Consider the following 21,587-nt stretch of genomic DNA (forward strand, 5'->3'; position numbering starts at 1 on the left):
AGTAATTTTTTTCAAAACCACAAGGCCATTTTGTGGTACAGCTAGGAGTTGAACCCCAACACTCTACCTTTGGTTTGCCCCTTTCCCTCTTATCCTGATGTATATGGAAACATGGTTCAAGCCAACAAGAACTTGAAGTGTAAGAAGGTGGAGCTCACTAGTCCTGGGGCTGGGACAGAACTGAACTGCTGACAAGGGTTCTAGCTTTCGAAAACAAGACTGCACACATTTAGCTGCTGAGCAGTGAGTCTCAGACCCTGTGTAGGTACATTTGAGGATTCAGAAAAGGGTCTCGGTGATGGGGACGTCTGTCAGGATATGACACCACTGATATTGTACTTAACGAACATGCATTTCCCTACTAAAATCACACTGCCTCATAGCCTAGGGGACTATCATCACCCAAGTGTACAGCTGAAGAAACTGAGATACAGATTGCTGGCCTCACTTGGTTCATGAGTGTCCCTGCCAGAATTGCACCCTGGGCAGTCACATCCTGGTGCTCTGGGCAGGAGCTGCCCAGAATTCAGTGGAGAGTTTACAACCTGGGTGATATTTGCTGGAAGTCATCTCTCCCTCCTTTTGAACTTTGCAGCAATTATTGTCTGTAGAATTCATCTGGCAATTAATCATGTACTTCCTGTAACAGGGCTCTCATTGTTGCCTTGAAATATTATTTAAATTAGGTATTGTTATTTTACTTATTGTTAATAGTCTTCTTGCTGCAAAAAAAGACGGTGCCTGGATATCCCGCCCACCCCCAGCCAAACATAGGCGCCACAGATAATCAGAATGGAGCACAATGTGCGCGACTGAATTTCATGGGCAGAGTCCATTCATACAAACATTGGGCAGGTGACAGCCATGGAAGGAAAATGGGAGGGAAGGAAGTAGTGACAATGTTTAGGGTTATGAAGCAGTAAGTAAGGGAGAAGGGAGTGGAGGGAAGGACGTTGCTGGGAAGCATTTTGGATGTAGGAGCAGCCAGGTGCCTCACTGGCCTGTGGAATGACAAAGATTCTTTTGGTCTCTCTTCCAGAGCACTCTGGGCTCCCTGCTTTTCTCCTTCCCAGGGTTGGCCTAAGTGTAAACAAGAAGTTACAGGATTTGGACAGTGCGAGGCAGTCTGGAGCTCCTAATAGAATCATAACTTTGTATTCCCATTTGGACTTTATCTTTTTGTCTGTTTTTTGTTTGTTTGTTTGTTTTGTTTTGTTTCTTTGACCACACCCAGTGATGCTCAGGGGTTACTCCTGGCTATGTGCTCAGAAATCACTCCTGGCTTGGCAGACCATATGGAATGCCAGGGGATCGAACCGTGGTTTGTCCTAGGCTATCGTGGGCAAGGCAGATGCCTTACCACTTGCACCACCACTCTGGCCCCTGGACTTTATCTCGGGTATCTTTCTACATGATCTCATGTTCCCTATTGGATTTGTTAAAATAGTGGTACATATAGTATTTGGTGCTATGAGGGAGGAGACTTGGCTTTTAAGTACACATGATTTTCACTTCCTATGTGGCCATGGGGAAGGACTTTTCTTCGGATCTCAGCGCCCTCCTCTGTGAGAGAATAGTCATCAGACTCTGTAAGAGTCTGGTTGAACAGCGCAGAATGTAGGTTCAGGGTGCCAGGTGTGCATTCTAGTTCCAGAACCAAATGTTCTCAGAAGATCCAAGATTCAAGTGCTCTTTCAAGAAGCACTAGAGTGAAGAGGTAGTGAGTTTCCTTTTCTTGTATTTATAACAGATGGTTCCCACTTTGACTGCTAACATGGTTTCTTGACAGCTGTTTGTTGCTGGCCATCAGCTCTGCTCCTGGTCCTTCAAGGAGTGTTCAACCACTACCATTCCACACCATGAAATGTGCAAACTTCCTTCTCGGGAGGAAATGTGGCTGTCGGGTCTTGGATAGCGTTGAGTCTGGCTGTTTAAGTCATTTCTCTTAGTCATTTCACTTTTTTTTGGTTCTTAAGATTGACAAAAAATGACTTGGAGGCAGTAGGTCAGCCCTTCCCTGCTGAGTCAATTGTCTGCTCAGAAAACTAAAAACTGAAGTGTGCCCCTTGACTACTCATTGGCCTTAGTCACAGAAACTTGAAGTTCTATTTCTGCTTCTGAGTTGTAAGAGTCCAGACATGGTGGTGGATTGTTCGAAACTTCTCCAAACCTTATTGCTCATTTACAGATTTTGAAGTTTTGGATTAACTCCTTCAAGTAGCATTTTCTGTTTGTGGAAGGGGGCATGAAACTGTGACATAGGATTGTAGTGATAGTACTGTGACTAGGGCACTTACCCTTGCATACAGTCTACTCAGGTTTGGTCCCAGCATTCCCCGTGGTTCCCTTTATACCACCAGGAGTAATTTCTAAGTGCTGAGCCAAGAGTAAGCCCTGAGGAACACTGAGTAAACACAAAAATCAGAAATTTAAAATGGCTGTATAGTGGCATTGTTCAACATCCTTGTTTCATTGCTACTAATTTATAGGAAAGATCTGACAAGCTTAATGACTTGCAAAGCTTTTCAACAGTTATTGGCAAATCTAGGAAGAAGCTTGATCTTTAGACTAATTCATTCTATAGTATATTTCCTATAGGTCTTCTTGTCCTTCTAGAAAATTTTTTGCTTTTCTTTGACTGGAGAATGCCAATATGGTCCTTCCCTCAAAATTCACATGATCCCTTTTCTTGACTCCCTCCCTAACATGAAGGATGCTGTATTCTTGGAAAAGAAGTGCTTGTAGTATTCTGATATTTTCTGATGTTTATATATTTTCTAAATCTCTTTTATCTTGAATGATGGTAATATAATTTCTGCCTTTTAGCACTTTTCCTCCTTAAAATACTATGTATGATTATGTAATAATGCCTAGTAAATATGGGTATTTATCATATTTTGGTATCACAAGCTTAAATTTTTTTAAACTTATTTAACTTAGCCAGGAGCTTAGAAATAAATGAAACATGGAGCTGGACTGATAACACAGTGGTAGAACATTTGCCTTGCATGTGGCCAAACTTAGATGGAACCTGATTTGATTCCCAGCATCCTATATGGTCCCCCCAAGCCAACCAGGAGTGATTTCTGAGCTGGACAGAACCTCAATGACTTGTACGATGGTTTTTTGTTTCTAGTTGGAATATTGAAACCTTGAATTCTCTAGAATGACTTGGCCCAAATGTGGAAGGGTTTTCTGCTTCGTTCCAGGGTGGCTCTTTTAAACGGCACTTTCTCCATTTATTCATTAATTTTTCGGTCTTGAGGCCACACTTTATGACTTTTACTTGAGAGCTATTCCTGTCTCTCTACTCAGAACTGCCCTGATGCAGCTCAGTGCACCATTTTGGTGTGGGGCATTTGAACAGGGGATGGCTTCATACAAAGCAAATGCTGGACATTATCTCCTATATTGTTTCTTCAGCTCTTGACTATTTAGTCACTAAAGTTCTGTTCTAATACTGTTGGGTTTTATTTGGGGGGGGGGCAGTATTAATTTAATACAATTGAATAAGGAACTTCATTGCTTTGCATGTGAAGACCTGAGATCATTTCCTGGAACCAATTCCTGGTGCCCAGGTCCCTGTCAGGAGTGATCACTGAGAACAGAGACTGAAGTAAGCCCCAATTACTGTCAGATATCCCCAAACCAAAAAGACTATTGGTTTTCTTAAGTTATTCTTTCTCACTTGTTCATTCTTCTTTCTCTTTTACCTCTTCTCATAGTTGAAACCATTGAATTTTACTTAATTTTACAGTGGGCAAAATTGATAATGGAAGTCTCAAGAACTACAGTTGGATATTGTGACTTGAATTCTCCCTTCTTTGATATGCTATGTATACTGGCTATATAACCTTAACTTTTCGTTGAAAATACAGATGCTGGGGCTGGAGTGATAGCATAGTGGGTAGGGCACTTGGCTGACTCAGGTTTGTTCCCCCAGTATCTCATATGGTCCTCTTAGCCTGCCAGGAGCGATTTCTGAGTACAAAGTCAGGAGTAACCTCTGTGTGGTCTTAAACAAACAAACAAACCAAAAAAAAACCCAAATGCTCCTTCAGGTAACAAGGTGATCTCCCATGCCAGGGCTGGTTTCTCAGAGAACATTAGTGCAGTGAAACTTGAAGGTCAGGTTCACTACTCTCCTGTATCATTCACTGTTGTACTTTGAAAGTAAAAAAAAAAAAATCTTTTTCAATAAAATCACCACAATGAGAAAGACAGTACAGCAGGTGTGGTACTTCCCTTGTCTGGGTTTAATTCCTGACTGGGTTTTATTCCTGGCACCCTGAGCCCTGCCAAAGCCAGAAGCCAGAGTCCAGAGCAGAAGTAAACCCTGAGCATACTTAGGGTTGGGTGTGGTTCAACGGTACAAAAGCAAAACAAAACAAAAACAGATCTGCCAAACAAAACCATAAAACAAAAACAAGAAACCCACAATAAAAATGACTCTTGTTCCCATCAACAGAAAGCTTGGTTACCCACAATCCAGTTCAACCGGGACAAATACATAGGGATTAGCTCTCTTGTATGAAGGTGCAAGAATATAATTTGTTTACCACCTTGAGTTGTTTATCATAGGCTATGAAAAATATGTTTTGAATTTAAAAATGTGAAAAACAAGTGTGCTAGCTATCAAAAAAGCTTTCCCTTCAGAGCAAACATGTTTATAGAGCAAGTTTCAAAACAAAATAACTTGATCATGATAAGCCTGGCCAATCAAAAGAAAGTAAACATGTTTACCACAGAACCTTTATAAAGAGCCCAGATGGCAGTCAGCTATCTGTTCACTTGACTATTCTTCCAGGGAGCTATTGGGCTCCCCTGGGCCTTGAGGACAGGGACGCCTCTTGCACTGCCAACAGGTGGCCTGCCTTGCGCATGCCCAACCAGCTTAGTTTAACCTGATCTGACAGCAGGGGTGGAAGGCTTGTCATTTGTGCAAATGAACTGAATTGGGAGTAAAGGATGTTCCTGAAGTTGATTTTAGCCCATGATTCTTAAATAGCAACTTATCATAGATTAAGGACCAAGATAGATTTATGGGGAATCTCTCTGGCTCCCTGAAAGAAAGAACTACAGATTTAATTTCATAATTCTGTATCCTGAGCATTATTGTGCAGACACACAGGACAGATCATTTGAATCACATCTGACTTACTGTGGTTAAAAAAAAAAAAAGGCAAAAGATTAAACAGGATGCTGGTCAAAAAGAAGGAGATTTGGGGGTAGCAAGGTGAATATGGAGGTCCTATAAAGGCACCCTAGGGGATATATAGCAGATGAAATACAGAAAAGAAGATGGATTGTGCGTGTGGGAGGAGTTTGGGTATGTGTTGGGGACTTGCATAAGAAGTCCCTAAAAGAAGACGGGTATGTCTTCAGTCCAGAAGTTTGGCAGCAAGAGGTGAGGTGATTTAGTGGTATAGTAATTCTAAAGAAATCCAAGTTTTGTTTTGTTTTGAGTGCTCAGGCGCTGCAGGAACTACAGCTGGCAATATTGGATGAACCAGCTGGTCAATACAAGGGGCCTAGGATGTGGAGTTACTCTGGGCCTGAGATGCTGAGAATCCCACGTGCCTTCTGGGCCACACCATGTGATGCTTAGGAGATGACAGGTGATGACAAGGCTAGAAACCTGGCCTCCTATCTATTGTACTATCTTCAGATCTTAGGACATTAGAAATTTGGCCTTGCTCTTAGTTATGATCTAGACAGGACTTCTTTTTTCACTCACAACTTCTTTACCCCCAAGAAATTTTCACATGACCCCACCTCTATAGATACACAAAATAGGTAAACAAATCATTTCCTGTTATTAAGCAGTGAAACTTATTTTAAAACTAATTTTGAGATATTTTTTTTGGTGATCCTCCCCTTCTCATGCAATCACAAATCACAGAGTTTAAAATTTTGGGTGTAGAGGAAGCTGCAGGATTTTATTTGTACATAATGAGACTTTCTTAGGTGTGGCAGGGATCTCAATTTTCAGGGACGGAGGAACTTGCCCACAAGTTACATTCTGTGAGTGACATAGCTGGGAGGGGTTATAGACCATTTGTTCCATTGCTCATGCTCTTAACCATGACTGCAGCTCAGAGACTGTTCTTTTGGAGTAAGGAAGTTAAGATAAGCAGATGCGTCTTCACCCATTCACCATATTTTTAAAGTTTTGAGGGCTTTACCTGTACCAGGGCTGATGCTGGTAGAACCATCTTCCTGGCTAGTGAGACTGATAGTTGGCCAAAGCTGAAAGAATGTAGACAGCAATTGGGAACCAGGTTCCTACAATATTTGACATTGGAGTTCAAGTGAATCCGTGACACAGAGAGGTGAAAGTGATGCGGTTGGACTGGGACCAGTAGACTCCTATCTTTGGTTCTTATTTTAAAAAGAACATTGGAGGATCAAGGTCTCAGTGTAGAGAGAGAAGGGAACATGGTATTTTCTTTGGGGAGCAGACAGGTGACAGACCAGGTTGAACTGTTGTTAGCTGAGTAGTCACTTGGATCTAAGGAGATTAATGGGAGACCACCTCTTCCCTCTTTGCCTTAAGTCAGGGAATATAGAGAGAATGGCTCCTGGGATATGTGTAAAGGTATCTTTCAGGGACAAAGTATCTAGCTTTATTATGATGCTGGCAACAGAGGGCAGGAGGAATATGAGGGGTTTTGGATTCAATACAGAAGTGGGACTTTGGAGTGTCCTCGAACCTCCTGGGAAAACTGATGGTATGTGCAATCCTTGAAGATAAAATGGGATACATCTGTTAACTCATTTTCTTTATGGAGTTCAGACGGAATTTGGGTTGCTTGTTGGGGGAGATGATGGAAAAGGACAGCTGCAGGAAGAAGTCACCAATTTTCAAGTTTTAAATGGAATGCTAATATTGTTAGTGAAAAACAGCAGTAAACAAAGGAAAGGCTTCTGGTTTAGCCTCAGTGAACTTGAAAAGTAATTACAGAGAAACCTTATTCCCCTTGTGTTCTAATTAATCTAATGGGTTTCCTTAAAAACTTGTTTTTGAGCCTAGATACAAAAAGTCCTCTGGTGAGTTGAAAGAAGTCTACCTAGTGAAAGTGAAATGTAAAAGTGATTAGTAGTTCTTAAGGCTTAATCTATATGAATATAGGTGGGCTTGTTGAGACATGGGCTTGGGTGTAGTGTCCCAAGTTGTGATTACATCTGGGTGACCATTTTTACTAGAACTTAAAATTCAAACTGTTCTGACAGATGCTTATTTAGGGTAGAGTTGAAGTTATTATTATTATAAAAACAAGTATTATTTGTTCTTCTTTCTCCAGCCTTATTAATTGAGGCAGATTGGCATTTTATTTATGAGCTGACAACACACACCTTTTCTTGCAGCTTAGGTGCTTTTTGAACTGGATTCAGCATTGTCAGAAAGTTATTCACAGGAGTTGGTGATGGAGCCCGCTCCGCCTACTAATGTTCCTTTTCTATTTTGGTGCCATTTGCAACAAAGGAAACTCAAGTTAGTAAATTAGAGAAGGATTGAAGGGCTCACAAATACTTTCCTTCCTATCAAGTTGTGAAACTGGTTAGACAAATTGGGCCCACTTTTTAATGACACATGGGACCTGCAATATCCATATATGCACACACAGACACATAGTTCTATTGAGTATTTATATCTAAACTTTAGCATTCTATAACCAAGGCAGAACCAGTGCACAGCACATTGAATTTGACTTTTGTGTTGGGTACCATTCAGAAAAGAACTGGGTTTTATGTCTTCTGTGTCCTCAGCAATCAGAGAAATCTGGAGAGAATAGTTGAATGGAGAGGCTGCCTGTAAAGTGCTATGGCTCTCAGTCTACTGAGCACTGGTGATGAGGCATTTTGGGGGGTTGTGTGTATATGGCCAGTTTCTGAGGCCTCTTGTCAAGAGACCTTCTGATGGTTGTGAATCCCACTAGAAGGCAGAAAACATGGCAGCTTCTTGACACTGCGCACTTAGGACAGCCTTCCAGAATGGGGTAGGGAGGTAGACGAAGGGTAGTGGGATCGGGGGAAATGTGGAGAAGAATATGGAAAACTCCTCTGGGCCTGCAACTGCCCTAACTTACTCAGCTTCTTCATAGCAGAGGTCAAGCTCGGAAGTGAGTTTCCAGAGCTTCAGCATGATTAGGAAGCATTGGGCTTGAGAGAAGTGATTTTCTCAAAAAATGATACCCAGGTCATTGGCTCCAGTATCACATATGAAGCTGCTGGAGAGACTCAAACCCTAACCTGGCCCTACTGGTTAGAGGATCCCATTACTTTGTGTTTTGGACACCCTCCTGGAAAGTCTGGTGTTTTCTTAAGATGAGAACCATGGGGCCCGGAGAGATAGCACAGCGGTGTTTGCCTTGCAAGCAGCTGATCCAGGACCAAAGGTGGTTGGTTCGAATCCCGGTGTCCCATATGGTCCCCCGTGCCTGCCAGGAGCTATTTCTGAGCAGACAGCCAGGAGAAACCCCTGAGCACCGCTGGGTGTGGCCCAAAAACAAAACAAAACAAAACAAAACAAAAGATGAGAACCATGGCTGAATGTCTCAAAATGTTGGAAATGACATTTGACTTAGCAAATGACATGAGTTACCTCTGATGGCCACTACTTGCTTGCTTGCTTAAATATGCTGATGAGAAGAAATTTGTCCATCTCAATGTTGCTTTAAAGTGGGTAGTATTGCCCCCTGTGGCCACTGTAATGATCCTGGGGAGCCTTTGGTAGCCTGGGTACAACCGGGGTTCATTTTCAGTTTATCCACTTAAAGAAGGGAAATTTCCAGAGGGTTGCTGAGAAATATTTTTTTCTGGAACAGGGTTTGGATAGGCCAAATAAATTGGAGAACCTCTGGTTTCTATCAACTGTCTGTCTGCTTGAAATTCTATAACCACCCCCACCCTCTGTCCTCCTTTTTCTGAAAGACACTGAAAAATAAGTGGAGGCATGGATTACATTTAGATGGTGGGACTAGGCCTTAATGCAGTAGAGTGCTTTTTATTTCTAAGTTCTCCTTTCAGCCCTGCAAGCCCCAGACTTTTTTGTAGGTTGTTTTTGAAAAACAGATGCAAATGCTGCCTGTGCTGTTGTTATTTTCCCGGTGCCTGGCAGTGTTTGGTAAACAACTTGATTGCTAGGTCTTGGCCTCAGGGAACCACAGCTGCTCTTTCCAGCTCCCTGCAGACTTTTGTACTAAGCAAGGATTGCTTCAGGGAAAAATAAACAGGGGAGAACAAAACAAGAAAACATCACTGTTGTGGCTGCCTCTACCTGTTTTTCTGGAGCTGCTTCGAAACCACTGGTCCTGAGCTTTGGTTCCTATAACTTAAAAAAAAGAAAAACAAAAACAAAAAAAAATCAACAAAACAAAACAAGGCAGCTTGTCTCAGGTTTCTTTCCCTAAAAGCAGACTGTGAAGTAGCCTAGGGACTTGGACAGCCTGTGGAGTGGCCACTGTGAGAATATATGCATTTTTAAATATGTAAATTGAAAAGAGAAAAAGCCTCATTCCTTCTAATGACCCCCAGGATGGTCATCTGGCTTTTCAAATCTCTAGGAAAACAGATTGAATATGGCACAATTAATGTTTCAGCACTTCTAGGCTTTTCTCTAAAATATTTTAATGGGCTTTTAATTTATTGCAGCTTCTGATTAGCAGGGTTGAGGCCGGGTTGCTGTTGACTTCCTGGGCCAAGGTGGTCTGTGGGGCTCTTGTAAAGTGGAAAAGAACAAAGGCCTGTTGGTATGTTCTCCAGGACCTCCCAGGGCTGAGTTCACCCTTGTTTCTTGGAGAGAGAGCAATGCAGGGCTCTCGATAGTAAGACATTGAAGGTCAGACATTGGACCTACCAGAGAACCTCTGGACCATGCAGGACAGGAACTTGCATTTCCAATTGGTGACCCCCATCTCAAGCCTTGGTGATGGATACTATGTAAAGAATGTGCTGGGTAGGGGGGCAGATAGACAACTTTTTTTTTTTTTTTTTCAGACTTGTACTTTTTATCATTGTATCTGCTTTTCTTTTACTTTCTAATTTTCTTTTTATCTCCTCCTCTAACTTCTTGATAACTTTGTTTCTTTCCTTTTGACTTAAATGCATCTTTCCTTATCCAGCTATCAAGAGGTAGCATGGTTCTGTGTGTCTAAAATGCTCCTTTTTTCACCTTTATTTGAAAGATAGTTTTTGTGGGTATATACAGCTATGTAGACAATATTCATCTCAGCAGTGTTCTGGGAAATATATTTGCATATTTTCTGTGGTGTTTTATTTATTTTAATTTCAGCTGTCTTCATTTTCATTTCTAGAGCTCCGACTTTTGGTTCGAGTTAAAATGCTTGTGGTTTATAATATATAAATGTATGCTAATATATGTGTATGTGTACAAAATTTATTTACATTTTATACTATAAATATACATAATATATTATATATAAATATATATTTCATGTATTATTTATAATATTTTTTGGCCAGAGTTATGGAGCTTGGTGGAGACAGAATTAAGTCCTGGATTGCTTGGACTTTTAACAAAATACAGAAGAACAGAAACAAATATAAATGCCACAGGCCACTTTGTCCTTTATTTGTAGACAGGATGATAAATTTAATGTTATAGGAAGTCATGCAAGACAGCACTAATGATCTTGTTCTTAGAAGGTTGTTTGACCAACTAATGTCTGCGCTGGGAATCAACCCTGAATGAAGGTTCAGGTGCCTACAAGGGTTCCTCCAGAGCTCTCCAGGGGTTCTGTCCCCACTGCTGGTTTTAGGTTGACTTATTGAATCCACCCCCAAACCCTTGATAGAATATTCTAGTCTCATGGAAAGCTTTTTCCACCTCACTTTTCATTTCTTGCAAACATATTTAAGACCTTCCCTCTTTCAAGCAGGCCTCTACCTAGGTACCCAGGTCCTATCTATGGTTCCTGTTTTTGGTTGTTACAGCAATTCTGTGTTTCCTACTCCCTGTGAACTTGTGGAACTGGAGGTATAGGGAGCCAGTAGAAGTTGTTTGATACAGGAGTGTAAATCCAAGTAAAAATTTAAAAGCATGTGCTATCAAAAAATTAGTTGCTATCTTTGAAAAATGATGAAATTTTACAGACTTAAAATCTGGGTAGCTGCCTCAGTTTATAGTATTGTAAGATCTTGAAACCCGGGGCTTATGGTCTCCCCATGACAGTATGTGGCTTTTTGAGTTCTGGTGGTTGCCTTTGATAGATGAAAAAGCATGGGGGTAGGGGGTGCTTTTTTAGCTCTTCTGCACACTTTCCTTTATGTTCCTTATACCTTACTCCTGGCCCAGTTCCCCCATTTGCAAAATCTTCCCAGTCAGTGGGAAGATCTTCTCAGTATGGGGTATCTGAGATTTCCCTGTGTGAATAAAGAGTCACAGATTCTGAAAGTTATGTATCTCATCATGGTCTTGTAGTAAAAACTTATTCAAGTCAAATGCCTAATATATGGTAAACACTTAAAATTGCTGTTAGGGCATAGATTGCAAAAAAAAAATATTAAGTTTCTGTGAGTTTGTGCTTTGTAGTCTCAAACTCTTGGTGGTAAGTTTGACCTCTTTTCCTGTGTTTTCTTCTCCGCATGATGAGTTAGATAGTTACTAGGTACTTTGTTGTATGAACAGAATTAAATGAAACAAACTTATAAAACAGTCAGTGGTAGGACATTTACCTTGAGCGCAGCTGACCTGGAATGGACCTGAATTCAGTTCTGGCATTCCATATGGTTCCCTGAACCTGCCAGGAGCGATTTTGGAGTGCAGAGTCAGGAGTAACCCCTGAGTGCCACCAGATGTGACCCAAAAACAACAACAAAAAAAATGCACATTTGCAAAATGTTCAGGTTATTTCAAACACAAAATGAATCTTTAACAAGTTGTAATTAGCAGGGCTGGAGAGATAGCATGGAGGTAGAGCGTTTGCCTTGCATGCAGAAGGACAGTGATTCGAATCCCGGAATCCCATATGATTCCCCAAGCCTGCCAGGAGCAATTTCTGAGTATAAGCCAGGAGTAACCCCTGAGTGCTGCTGGGTGTGACCCAAAAACAAGAACAAAAAGAAATTGTAATTAGCATGGAGGTAGGGCATACCTTGCATGCAGAAGGATGGTGGTTCGAATCCTGGCATCCCATATGGTCCCCCCAAGCCTGATAGGAGTGGTTTCTGAGCATAGAGCCAGGAGTAACCCCTGAGCACTGCTGGGTGTGACCCAAAAAATTAAAAAAAAATTATATTTTTTTAGAATGATAAAAAATATTCTTTCAATAGTCAATTCATATGCTATAGTCAATAAATTTTTACTGATTTCTATCTTTTGTATGCCAGACATTTTTTCCTTAAGGTTTGGGAGTGGGTAGATAAAGGTAAACAATGCAGAGAAGTACCCTTTATTTGGTGGAGTATTTATTCTTAAGGGGAAAATAAGTGAGCAACTGGGGAAAAAAAAACTATTATGACAGGAGTGCCAGAAAAAGCAAGTAGGATGATGTCATTGAGAGTAAAGGAATTTATTTGTCAGCTAGATTAAAAAAAAAAAAAAAAGCCTTTTTCTGGATGTGAGCTTTGCAGCCAATATGTTACTTGCCTCTGACAAGGAAGGTCCAGTTGTTAGGAATGAACTACTTGGCATTCCAGGTAGCTGGAAAAGCAAGTGCATCAGTCCCAAGACAGAAAAACATCTGAGTTTCTTGAAATTGAAGCCTATTTGGTGTTGTCTTGGGGACAACATTGGCGGCTGGATATAGTAGCATAGAAGTAAAAAGTGACAAGAATATGTGAGCCCTTCTAGCCCATAGAAGAATTCTGGAATTTATTTTCAAGGTGATGGACAATATCAACCCTGTTTTAGGTTTGTTTTGCCTTAGTAGCATTGACAAGTAGCATTAGGAGAGATCTTCTGAGCCTAGATACATGCTTCTTGGGTTTGATGGTTGAATAAGGCATAATAGAGCTAGAGCAGGGCACATGCTATTAATATTTCTTGGTACTTTGTTAGAAATGGACTCTAAAGTCCCACCCCAGACTTGTTGAATCCTTTCCAGGAATGGCAGGCCCATGGATCTGATTTTACAAAGTTCTCTAAGTTATGCTTATATACAGTGAAGTTTAAAAAATCCCCAGTATGATGTTATTGGACAAACTCATGTGAGAACTGGAGCTGTACTCTCCGAAGAAGAATGGAAATCTTCCATGGCACTCTTGGGATGCTATCAGCCAGCACTGCTGGCCACTCCCCAGGGGTGGGCACCAATAGCAGTGAGAATTCTTCTGCATACCTATAAAACTCTCTGCTTAGCACCTCTTTGGTATAGGTAGCAGATAAGAATTATATGAGGTAAAAGCTTTTAATTTTTAAAGGAGAAGTCCTAATCACTTAGGTTCTGTCTAATAAATAGGTTTTGTCAAAAAAGACAAGCTAAGAAAAAAGAAGGCAGTGAGAAACATCATTTATGGACCTGATGCTACAGATAGAAGACTTGAAGCCTGTGACATTAAATGACTGTGTCAGGACAGGCAACTGAATGGTGACAATACTAGTTTCGAATTCAGGATTCTCAATTTTGATAGCTGTACATTAAATAGTTTGTCTTTCAGTGGAACTATTTATATGAGTCACAGTAATAATTTAATAATTAATGTTTTGAATTATTCTGAAGGAAAAGGTAATGGTTAGCATTTTTTAGTAATTTTTATGTTCATTATTTTTAATAGTTTAAATTATTTTTTAATATTGTCATTTCTATTCTCTAGCAAGGATGACTATTTAATAAAAATGTCATATTTCTCCATGCAATATTTGAGTTAAAGTCATTTATTGTTACCTGAGGTCTTTATAATGAAACTAAATATTTTTGTAATGCTAAAATATTTGGTACAAGATCCACTATAAACAAACTCCTTTCAGTATATTTGTAGAAATATTTGATAAATTTGTCTTTCAGAATAGTATTTCCGGTTCCTGTTTTATAGCATCACACTTGATATATTGACATATCTTCCTTTGAAAGGTGTTTTCCCCTACCTCTAAATTCTGTGTCTGACTGTTTTCAAGTTTAAGGAAGTGGTGGTTTTTAAAGTTAAATCTTAGTTATGTGTAAAAATATTTTTGTATTACAGTGTCCCAGGAGCTCTTGTTAACAATTCCAGTTTCCAACCTAAACACTTGGGCAATGGTGAGGGCTTCGATTCTTTCTCTGATTTGCTGACAACTATGAATCAATGGATGTGATGCCTGCTGACCGAAAGGGTAAGTGTCTATGATTATTTGTCTGAAAAGTCATAAGACAAAAAGTTGGCTGAAGTGGGTTCTCCATGGTGCAGGAAACTGATCAGAGTCTTCAGTTCATCAGAACAATTGCCCATTGAAGACGAAAGATTGTAATATTGAAAGAAGGGACAAACACTGCCATTGTTTCTGGTAGAATCATTTTGGATAACTCCTATGATCTGAGGATTTCTTCAAAAGCTTAATGAAAAATAAGCACTTTATTTTTATTTTTGTTTATGTGTTTTTTTAATCAAACTGAAAAAATACTACCTAAATTATCAGCTTTGTGTAAAGAGCAATTTCATCTTTTCTTCGATCTACCCTGAAATTATGCTGGCCCTGTTTTGAGCTTTGGAGGAAATTTAAATATGATTTTATCAATGAGAAGATTTTCTCTCTAGGCATCCACATAATTAGAGATCTCGAAAAAGTAAAAGAGTTTGGAAATTTGGAATCTCAAAGATTTACTAAAGATTTATGGCCATTATTTTTCTAGCATAGTTCACTTTATCAATTGATTCATTGTAAAATTTAAGGGGAGATTAAAGTAAAGTTGCTATTTTTCCATTTTATGTGTATGTATGTATTTTGTATTGTATGATTTTTCCTATCATATTCACTAGAAATGAACGACTTCTGTAGTAATAAATAAACGATTGTGATTTTCCTTTGTCAAAAATAATAATTGATTTGGGCCAGGTGTTTTCAATAAAATTCTGACATGGAAGCCAGAGTGATAGCTCAATAGACTGAATACATGCTCAGTACAAAAGAGGCCTATATTTTATATCCAGAACTATTGACTCTCTGACCTTTTCAGGAGTGACCACAGAGGACTGAACTGGGAATAGCTCAGAGCATTGCTGCGTACAGCCCCATAACAAACACAATTCTTAGAGTATTCTTAGGTGACTTTGAAAGAGAATCAATCAACTCTAGGATGGGAATCATTTTGTTTTAGGTTTTGTGTGAAGTGAATTTAATGATGAGGACCATTGACATAAATTCATCTTATTTGTCTTAGTGGAATTATATTTGAATCATATTCTTTTTTTTGTTTGTTTTTTGCTTTTTGGGGCCACACCCATTTGATGCTCAGGGGTTAATCCTGGCTTAGGGCTCAAAAATTGCCCCTGGCTTGGGGGGACCATATGGGACGCCAGGGGATCGAACCGTGGTCCGTCTGTCCTAGGCTAGTGCTGGCAAGGCAGACACCTTACCTCTAGTGCCACCGCGCCAGCCTGAATCATATTCTTTTTAATGGAAGAAGGAATAGTAAAATAGAAATGGGTAGTATTGGAACCTGGGGTACCTTAGAGGGTCTGACAAATAACCATAGTATAGGTCAGCCTCTGTTTTGACCTATATTTAAAGTTAATCAGGTAAGTTAGAATATTCTGGTCAGTAATACCAAGATCCCTGACACTAGGCTGTGATTTTTTTTCTCTGTATTTTGGCCTTCAAGTGGGTACTAAGGATATCCAGGAACCCTTCCTGTCAATTCTTGCCCAACCAGGCCAGTGGTTTAATGCAGGGTCTCAGGAATGTGGTACTGCTTGAACCCTATGTATTGGGGAAGACTTAGACCACCCTGGCAGTCTTCAGGGCCACCAAAGCTGTACCGGCTATTGCTTGCAGGATCTTGCAGGACTGGGATTAGTAGCATGCAAGACCAAATGTCTTAACCTCCTTGTTATCTCTCCAGCTGATGTTCTTAATTTAAAGCCCATTATTTTAAGAACGGAGAAATTAGTGGTGGCACCTCTAGAAAATAATGATAATGTCTCTGTCCCCAGGCCTTGTCAGACTGGAACCTGCTTCTCTTGGCTTCTATCAGTGAATCTAGTTTTTCTGATTTATAGAGATTGATATATCCAGCTCAGGCAGCTTAGACAAGCCTTTTCTGATGAGTGTCTTCCTAAGTTATTACTATGCATTAAGCTATTTGGACCAGATTTGTAAGGGATTTATAGTAAAGATTGATAAATCCTTCTCATTTTATAGATCAAGAAAAGAAACAAGCTATTGTAAAGCAGCTAGACCAAATATTGGAGAATAATCTCCAAAGAACCTGTTGTCTCTAAAATTTTTATTTACTTAGGCTAGTTCATTACATGGCTACTTTTTCCTTTGCATTCCTTTTCATTAGAACTAAAGATAAAAAACAGCAGCCTTCTTTATCTTTCTTTTTAGTACTCTGACTTTCATTGGTAAGAAATAAGATAATGAGTAATCAATAATATGTATCAGTTATATAAGAACATCTACAGTAGACGTAAATAGTTATGGAATTTGGAACGTATAGAATTCTTAGATTAGATCATCTTACTGTGCAGGCTTAGGCAAATATCTTCGTTCACTCACCTGTGAAGTTCTGGAAGTTTTTCCATTGCTGTGCAACAATGATAGCTGTCTGTGAATGTCTGTAGTTATTGAGCACATAATGAATTTCACAGCATCATCATGAAAATCATATTTTTGAAGGACCTGGCAAAACTAAGAGCAAAGCCTGAATCTGTCTCACACACATGAGAAGTGATAGATGTGGTAGGAATTCAGAAAGTATTGAAATATCAGCATACTAAAGTTTGAGGTGACGTGTTACTTCTGTCTTTAGCATTGAGAGTCTGATTCCATCTCACTATCAAAGATTGATGTATAAAATTTAACAAAATTACCAAGAACGGATTTATTGACAACCAGATTCATTTTATTCATTAATTTTCTTTGAGTCGGGATTGCTATTCCAAAAAATCAATCTGAAGAATAATAATGAAAACAATATCTCTTTTGAATTGATAAAACCTACTGTTAGCCCAAATCAAGTACCAGAATAATATTTTTCTTAAGTAAGGAAGAGCTTTGTATTTATCTGATCATAATACATTTTCCTTTATTATACTGGGAAGCAGAGGTCCCTGAAATTCGATGAACTGAAGCATGGGTTCTGATTTACTGTCCTCCTTATTTTCCTCAATGCTTACCCCCAAGGTTTGCTCAGAGGACTAATTCTCTTCCTCCATGTGCAGTAATGTGACCTCTCATGCATTATGGATCTGATAGCTATCTAGTTCTTGCATTGTTAAAATTTATTCACAGTTTTGTGCCTTTTAGAACTTTACAGTTTATTGAGTAACCAAAAGAAGCACCTATTAATTGTTACAACTGATAATTTGGAGTCTTTAGGCTTGAAATAAACCCTGCTGCTGAGTGAAATGTTTCATGGTAAGTGTCTTTATGTTAGAACAGGGTCGTAGTCACAGGGAGAGATGGTGAGAACAACAAATTGTCTCACTCTGAAGCAGAGAAATGAAACTACATGATAAAAGCTCTGCACAAATAGATCATTATGGCAAAATTTTAAGGTCAGAAAATAGCTAATGTACTCAATTTATGTTGGTGATAACCATGACTGCATAATAAATTAACTTAAGGACAGGATACAGTTAAAGAAGGGCTATCCACTTCAGGTCTCTCTTTGTGATGTGGTGTTTTAATGCCACCGTTCACCAGCAGAGAATTAGTTCGGGCTGCTGTGTCTCTAGGGTGAATCTTTAGTTCATATTGGGAACCTATATGATGCCAATCACGAGAATCCATGGCTAAGTCTGCTGAATATTTAATAGGCAGTTAGCCACAGTGTTATTAATAAATGTTCTAATAACAGCCTGGATTTGCATAAAGTTTTCCTTGAAGAAGAGTTGACTGTATACAGCTTGTCAGTCTGTTCGGGCATGGCACTGTCCCTACCAATGAATTGTGCTTCCATGGTGGATCTGGAGTGAAAATGTGAGCATCATGTGACTCTGTCTTGTCATCAACTGCTTTTTCTTATTTTTTCCCCCTGTGCATCTTTTTCATGACAAAATCTCTAGCTTTTGATTTTTCAGAAAAAGGTTAAAAACAGGGAAGTAATAGGACATGGGAAGAGGATGTGCTTTGTATGTTTCAGACCCTGGGACCACAATAATGAAGATTTGATAATAGAATACTTTGATTTTTGGCTAGAAGTTGCCTTTTCAGAGCAACTTGGGATCATGGATTTTTTTTTGTGCTAGGTTTTAGAGTGGGTGGTGGTGGTATAGCATCTAGGGAGAGGTGGGGTTAGGTAGCAGGTATTTATGGTAGAAGAGCCAGTTGGTGGCCTCTACTCCTCATCTGCCCTGGTCTGAAACCTGCCACTGGGCCAAGGGACTTTGTTTTGCTTAAACTTCCAGTCCCTGAGATTTTGACTTTGAAAAGTAATTTTCACAATTGAATAAACTATATAATAAGTTTTATAAGCTGGAGAGAGTGATCTTAAGTATTTTGGTCTCTTTCATAACACAATGAACCTAATATTGGCAAAAATACAGATCTTCACTCACACCATAAAAAGGGGTAGATTTAATAAGCAGTTATGAGTGTTGGCAGCTGCCTATCAGATTGTATAAAGTTGAGCTCCAGCATGAGAAGACCGTGTCAACTTACATTTTATCTCTGCAGCATTTTCAAGGCATTTATGTTGCCTCTCTCTCTAGTCTGTAACCTAATGCAAGTAATGTAATTGGCTGAATATTTTCCACATAGCTAATTGGCTATAGGGGCCAAGGTGGAAACCATTGTCTGGCTTGATGAAGATCAGAAATGAACGTGACATTTACGTGGAGGTAATGGAATATATTAGTAGTACACTAATTCAGGGTGGTGAGAGTGAGTATGTCCATCCTCTCACGCCTATAAACAGCAGGAGGAGTTCTGAAGGTGATGAAAGGACCTCAGTCACCCCCTCCTATCCTACAACACCTCACAGCAGTGGCCAGCCAATATCTATGTCAAATTTACTTTGTAAGTCTTCAGACAGAACTGCAAGACAAAAGAATGAATTATTCCAGTTGTCAATTAAAAAAGAAAATCCACCAACCACTATCATAAGATTAAGTTCCAATTAGAAGGTTGCATTTCATTCAAAAGCTATAACATTGTTTTAATGAATTCTGTTGGAGGTGACAGTTTATGTGAGATAAATTTATATGGTGTGGGGGAGATATAAATTCATTGGATAATGTTAAACATGTTACTTCATATATATTAGCTGTGAAATTTATTTCTTCTCTGGTTATATCCCCAAGGAGGTAGAGTCAGAGGAAAAAAACATATCTTCAAAGAAAGAACCCTTTCTGTCCTTTCAGATACTTGCTCTAAAACAGCCTTTTTCTCACTTTTATTTTTAAAAAAATCTGTTAAATTTCAGCATTAACTAAATTTATGATTCTTGGTGTATGCTATTTATAAAATCAAATATAGGTTTTATGATATAGGAAATTAGTCTAGGAATGAGAATATGATCCAATTTTGTAATAAAGGTAATCTGCATTTATATTGCAGATATTTTCCATTCCTCTGTAAGCCCCTTTTGGGATTAAACATGCAATTTTTTGGACATACACATTCACTGTAAACTTTTAATGTGTCAGGCATTTGCTGTATTTGTTCTCATGACATTTCTATAAAGCATCAAACCCTTTACCTAAATCAAGAGTGGCAAGCAACCTAATCACAATTATTTATGTAATCAAGATGTTTAAATAAAGAAAAAAAAGAGTGAAAAGCATTTGTGATACATTTTCAGTTTTATATTAATCCCACTTTTGTCCATTACTGGACATCCACTAGACATCACTAATGAAAGGCATTCAGTCTTTCATGGAGTGTGACTATGGCCTCAGAATTACTCTGGCAAATTTACAGATTCACTGTTGATAGAAATATAGGTAAAATCATAATGAGTAAATGGCCTTTGACCAGTCTTTGTAGCTTGTCCTAGTTTACTCAATATACTATAATATATCAATATACTATATACTAAAATACTATAATATCTGACACACAGTAGTTAGACAATATATGTTTCTTTCATTAACTAATCTTTTACATTAATAGTTCTGGCAATTCTTTGGATCACTTCTGAAGTTGTTCAGGGACCATTTGGGATTTTAAGGATCAAACTCTGGTTGGCCATGTGCAAGGAATATAACCTACTCACTGTGGCCCCCAAATGAGTGAATTTTAACTTTGGGCACAGCTCATAAACTATTATGTTTGACTCTGGATGACAAAATTAGGAGACTCATTGTGAACAATTCTGATGAGGACTCTTGGGTTTTCTCTTTGTGGCACTTCATGTAGCTCCAAGCCAAACCTTGGAGTGCTTTTATGTGATAATCTCTTTTTCAGTTTTTCTCTGTTACATAAGATTTTTATAATATTCCTAAAAAAAAAGTTCCCGAACTGTTAATTAGGTTTTTTGTTTGTTTTATTTTGGGGCCTCACCCAGTGGCACTCAGAGGTTACTTCTGGCTCTGCACTTAAGAATCAGTCCTGGACATTGGTGATGGGAATGTTGCACTGGTGATGGGTGGTGTTCTTTACATGACTGAAACCTAAACACAATCATGTATGTAATCAATGTGTTTAAATAAAAAAAAATAAGTAAAAAAAAAAATAGAATCAGTCCTGGCAGCCTGGAGGATCATATTGGATTTTGGGGATCTAATCCTACCTGGCTACATGTAAGGCAAATGTCCTGCCCTTGTATTGTTGCTCCAGCCCTTTTCATTATTCTGCTTTTAGTTCTCTTGTAGTGGTTCTGCTAGCACTCTGCTAATCTCATTTAGTCCTAACAATATTTCTTGAGTTCTGAGGGGTTTTTTTTTCCTTTCTGGTTTTATTGTTGAGAGAACAGTAGTTCACTGCTTAAGTATCCTGCTCAGGATAATGTAGTAAGGGTTAGAAATATAGTTTGCCACCACGTTGTACACTTCTACAGGTCTCCCTAGAGCTTATAGTCCACACTCAGCCCATTGAGCTCTCTGGTCTTATATCTTTAACTAGAAGGGCATGCTGCTCCCACCTCTCTGAATTGATTCTGTGTTCTTTAAAAGCTCTTTGATTTAGATGGGGAGATTTCTGTAGTTTTCAGCTGACTTTTTAGAAGGAAAAATCCAATCTATTGATTGAGTTTTAATATCATCCAACAGATATTTAGCTTGATTTGTACAGATCTATGCAAATTAATAGTAATAGGAAAATGATGAGACCTCTCCCAACCAGCTTACCAGATCACTGATTCTCAGAGCTGCCTGCACAGCAGCATCACCCTGGTGAGATTTAAAAAAAAAAAAAAACTTAACTTCCTACTCACACCCCCAGACCAACTCACTTAAAATTACAGCATAATTTACAGGCAAGATTTTTTTTTGTGTGTGTGGTTTTTGGGTCACACCCGGCAGTGCTCAGAAATTACTCCTGGCAG

The 21,587-nt window shown here is 39.1% G+C and overlaps 1 protein-coding gene across 1 annotated transcript in view; it reads left to right on the plus strand.

Annotated features, from left to right (window-relative positions):
• Window positions 1-21,587, plus strand: part of EIF4E3 (eukaryotic translation initiation factor 4E family member 3) — a 524,040-nt gene that overhangs the window by 363,581 nt on the left and 138,872 nt on the right. The window contains exon 7 of the mRNA XM_049776965.1: window positions 14,143-14,272. Within this exon, the coding sequence (XP_049632922.1) occupies window positions 14,143-14,231 (89 nt within the window). The 3' untranslated portion in view covers window positions 14,232-14,272. The remainder of the gene's footprint in view (window positions 1-14,142; window positions 14,273-21,587) is intronic.

Source organism: Suncus etruscus, chromosome 7, assembly GCF_024139225.1.
Source record: "Suncus etruscus isolate mSunEtr1 chromosome 7, mSunEtr1.pri.cur, whole genome shotgun sequence".
Lineage (NCBI taxonomy): Eukaryota > Metazoa > Chordata > Mammalia > Eulipotyphla > Soricidae > Suncus > Suncus etruscus.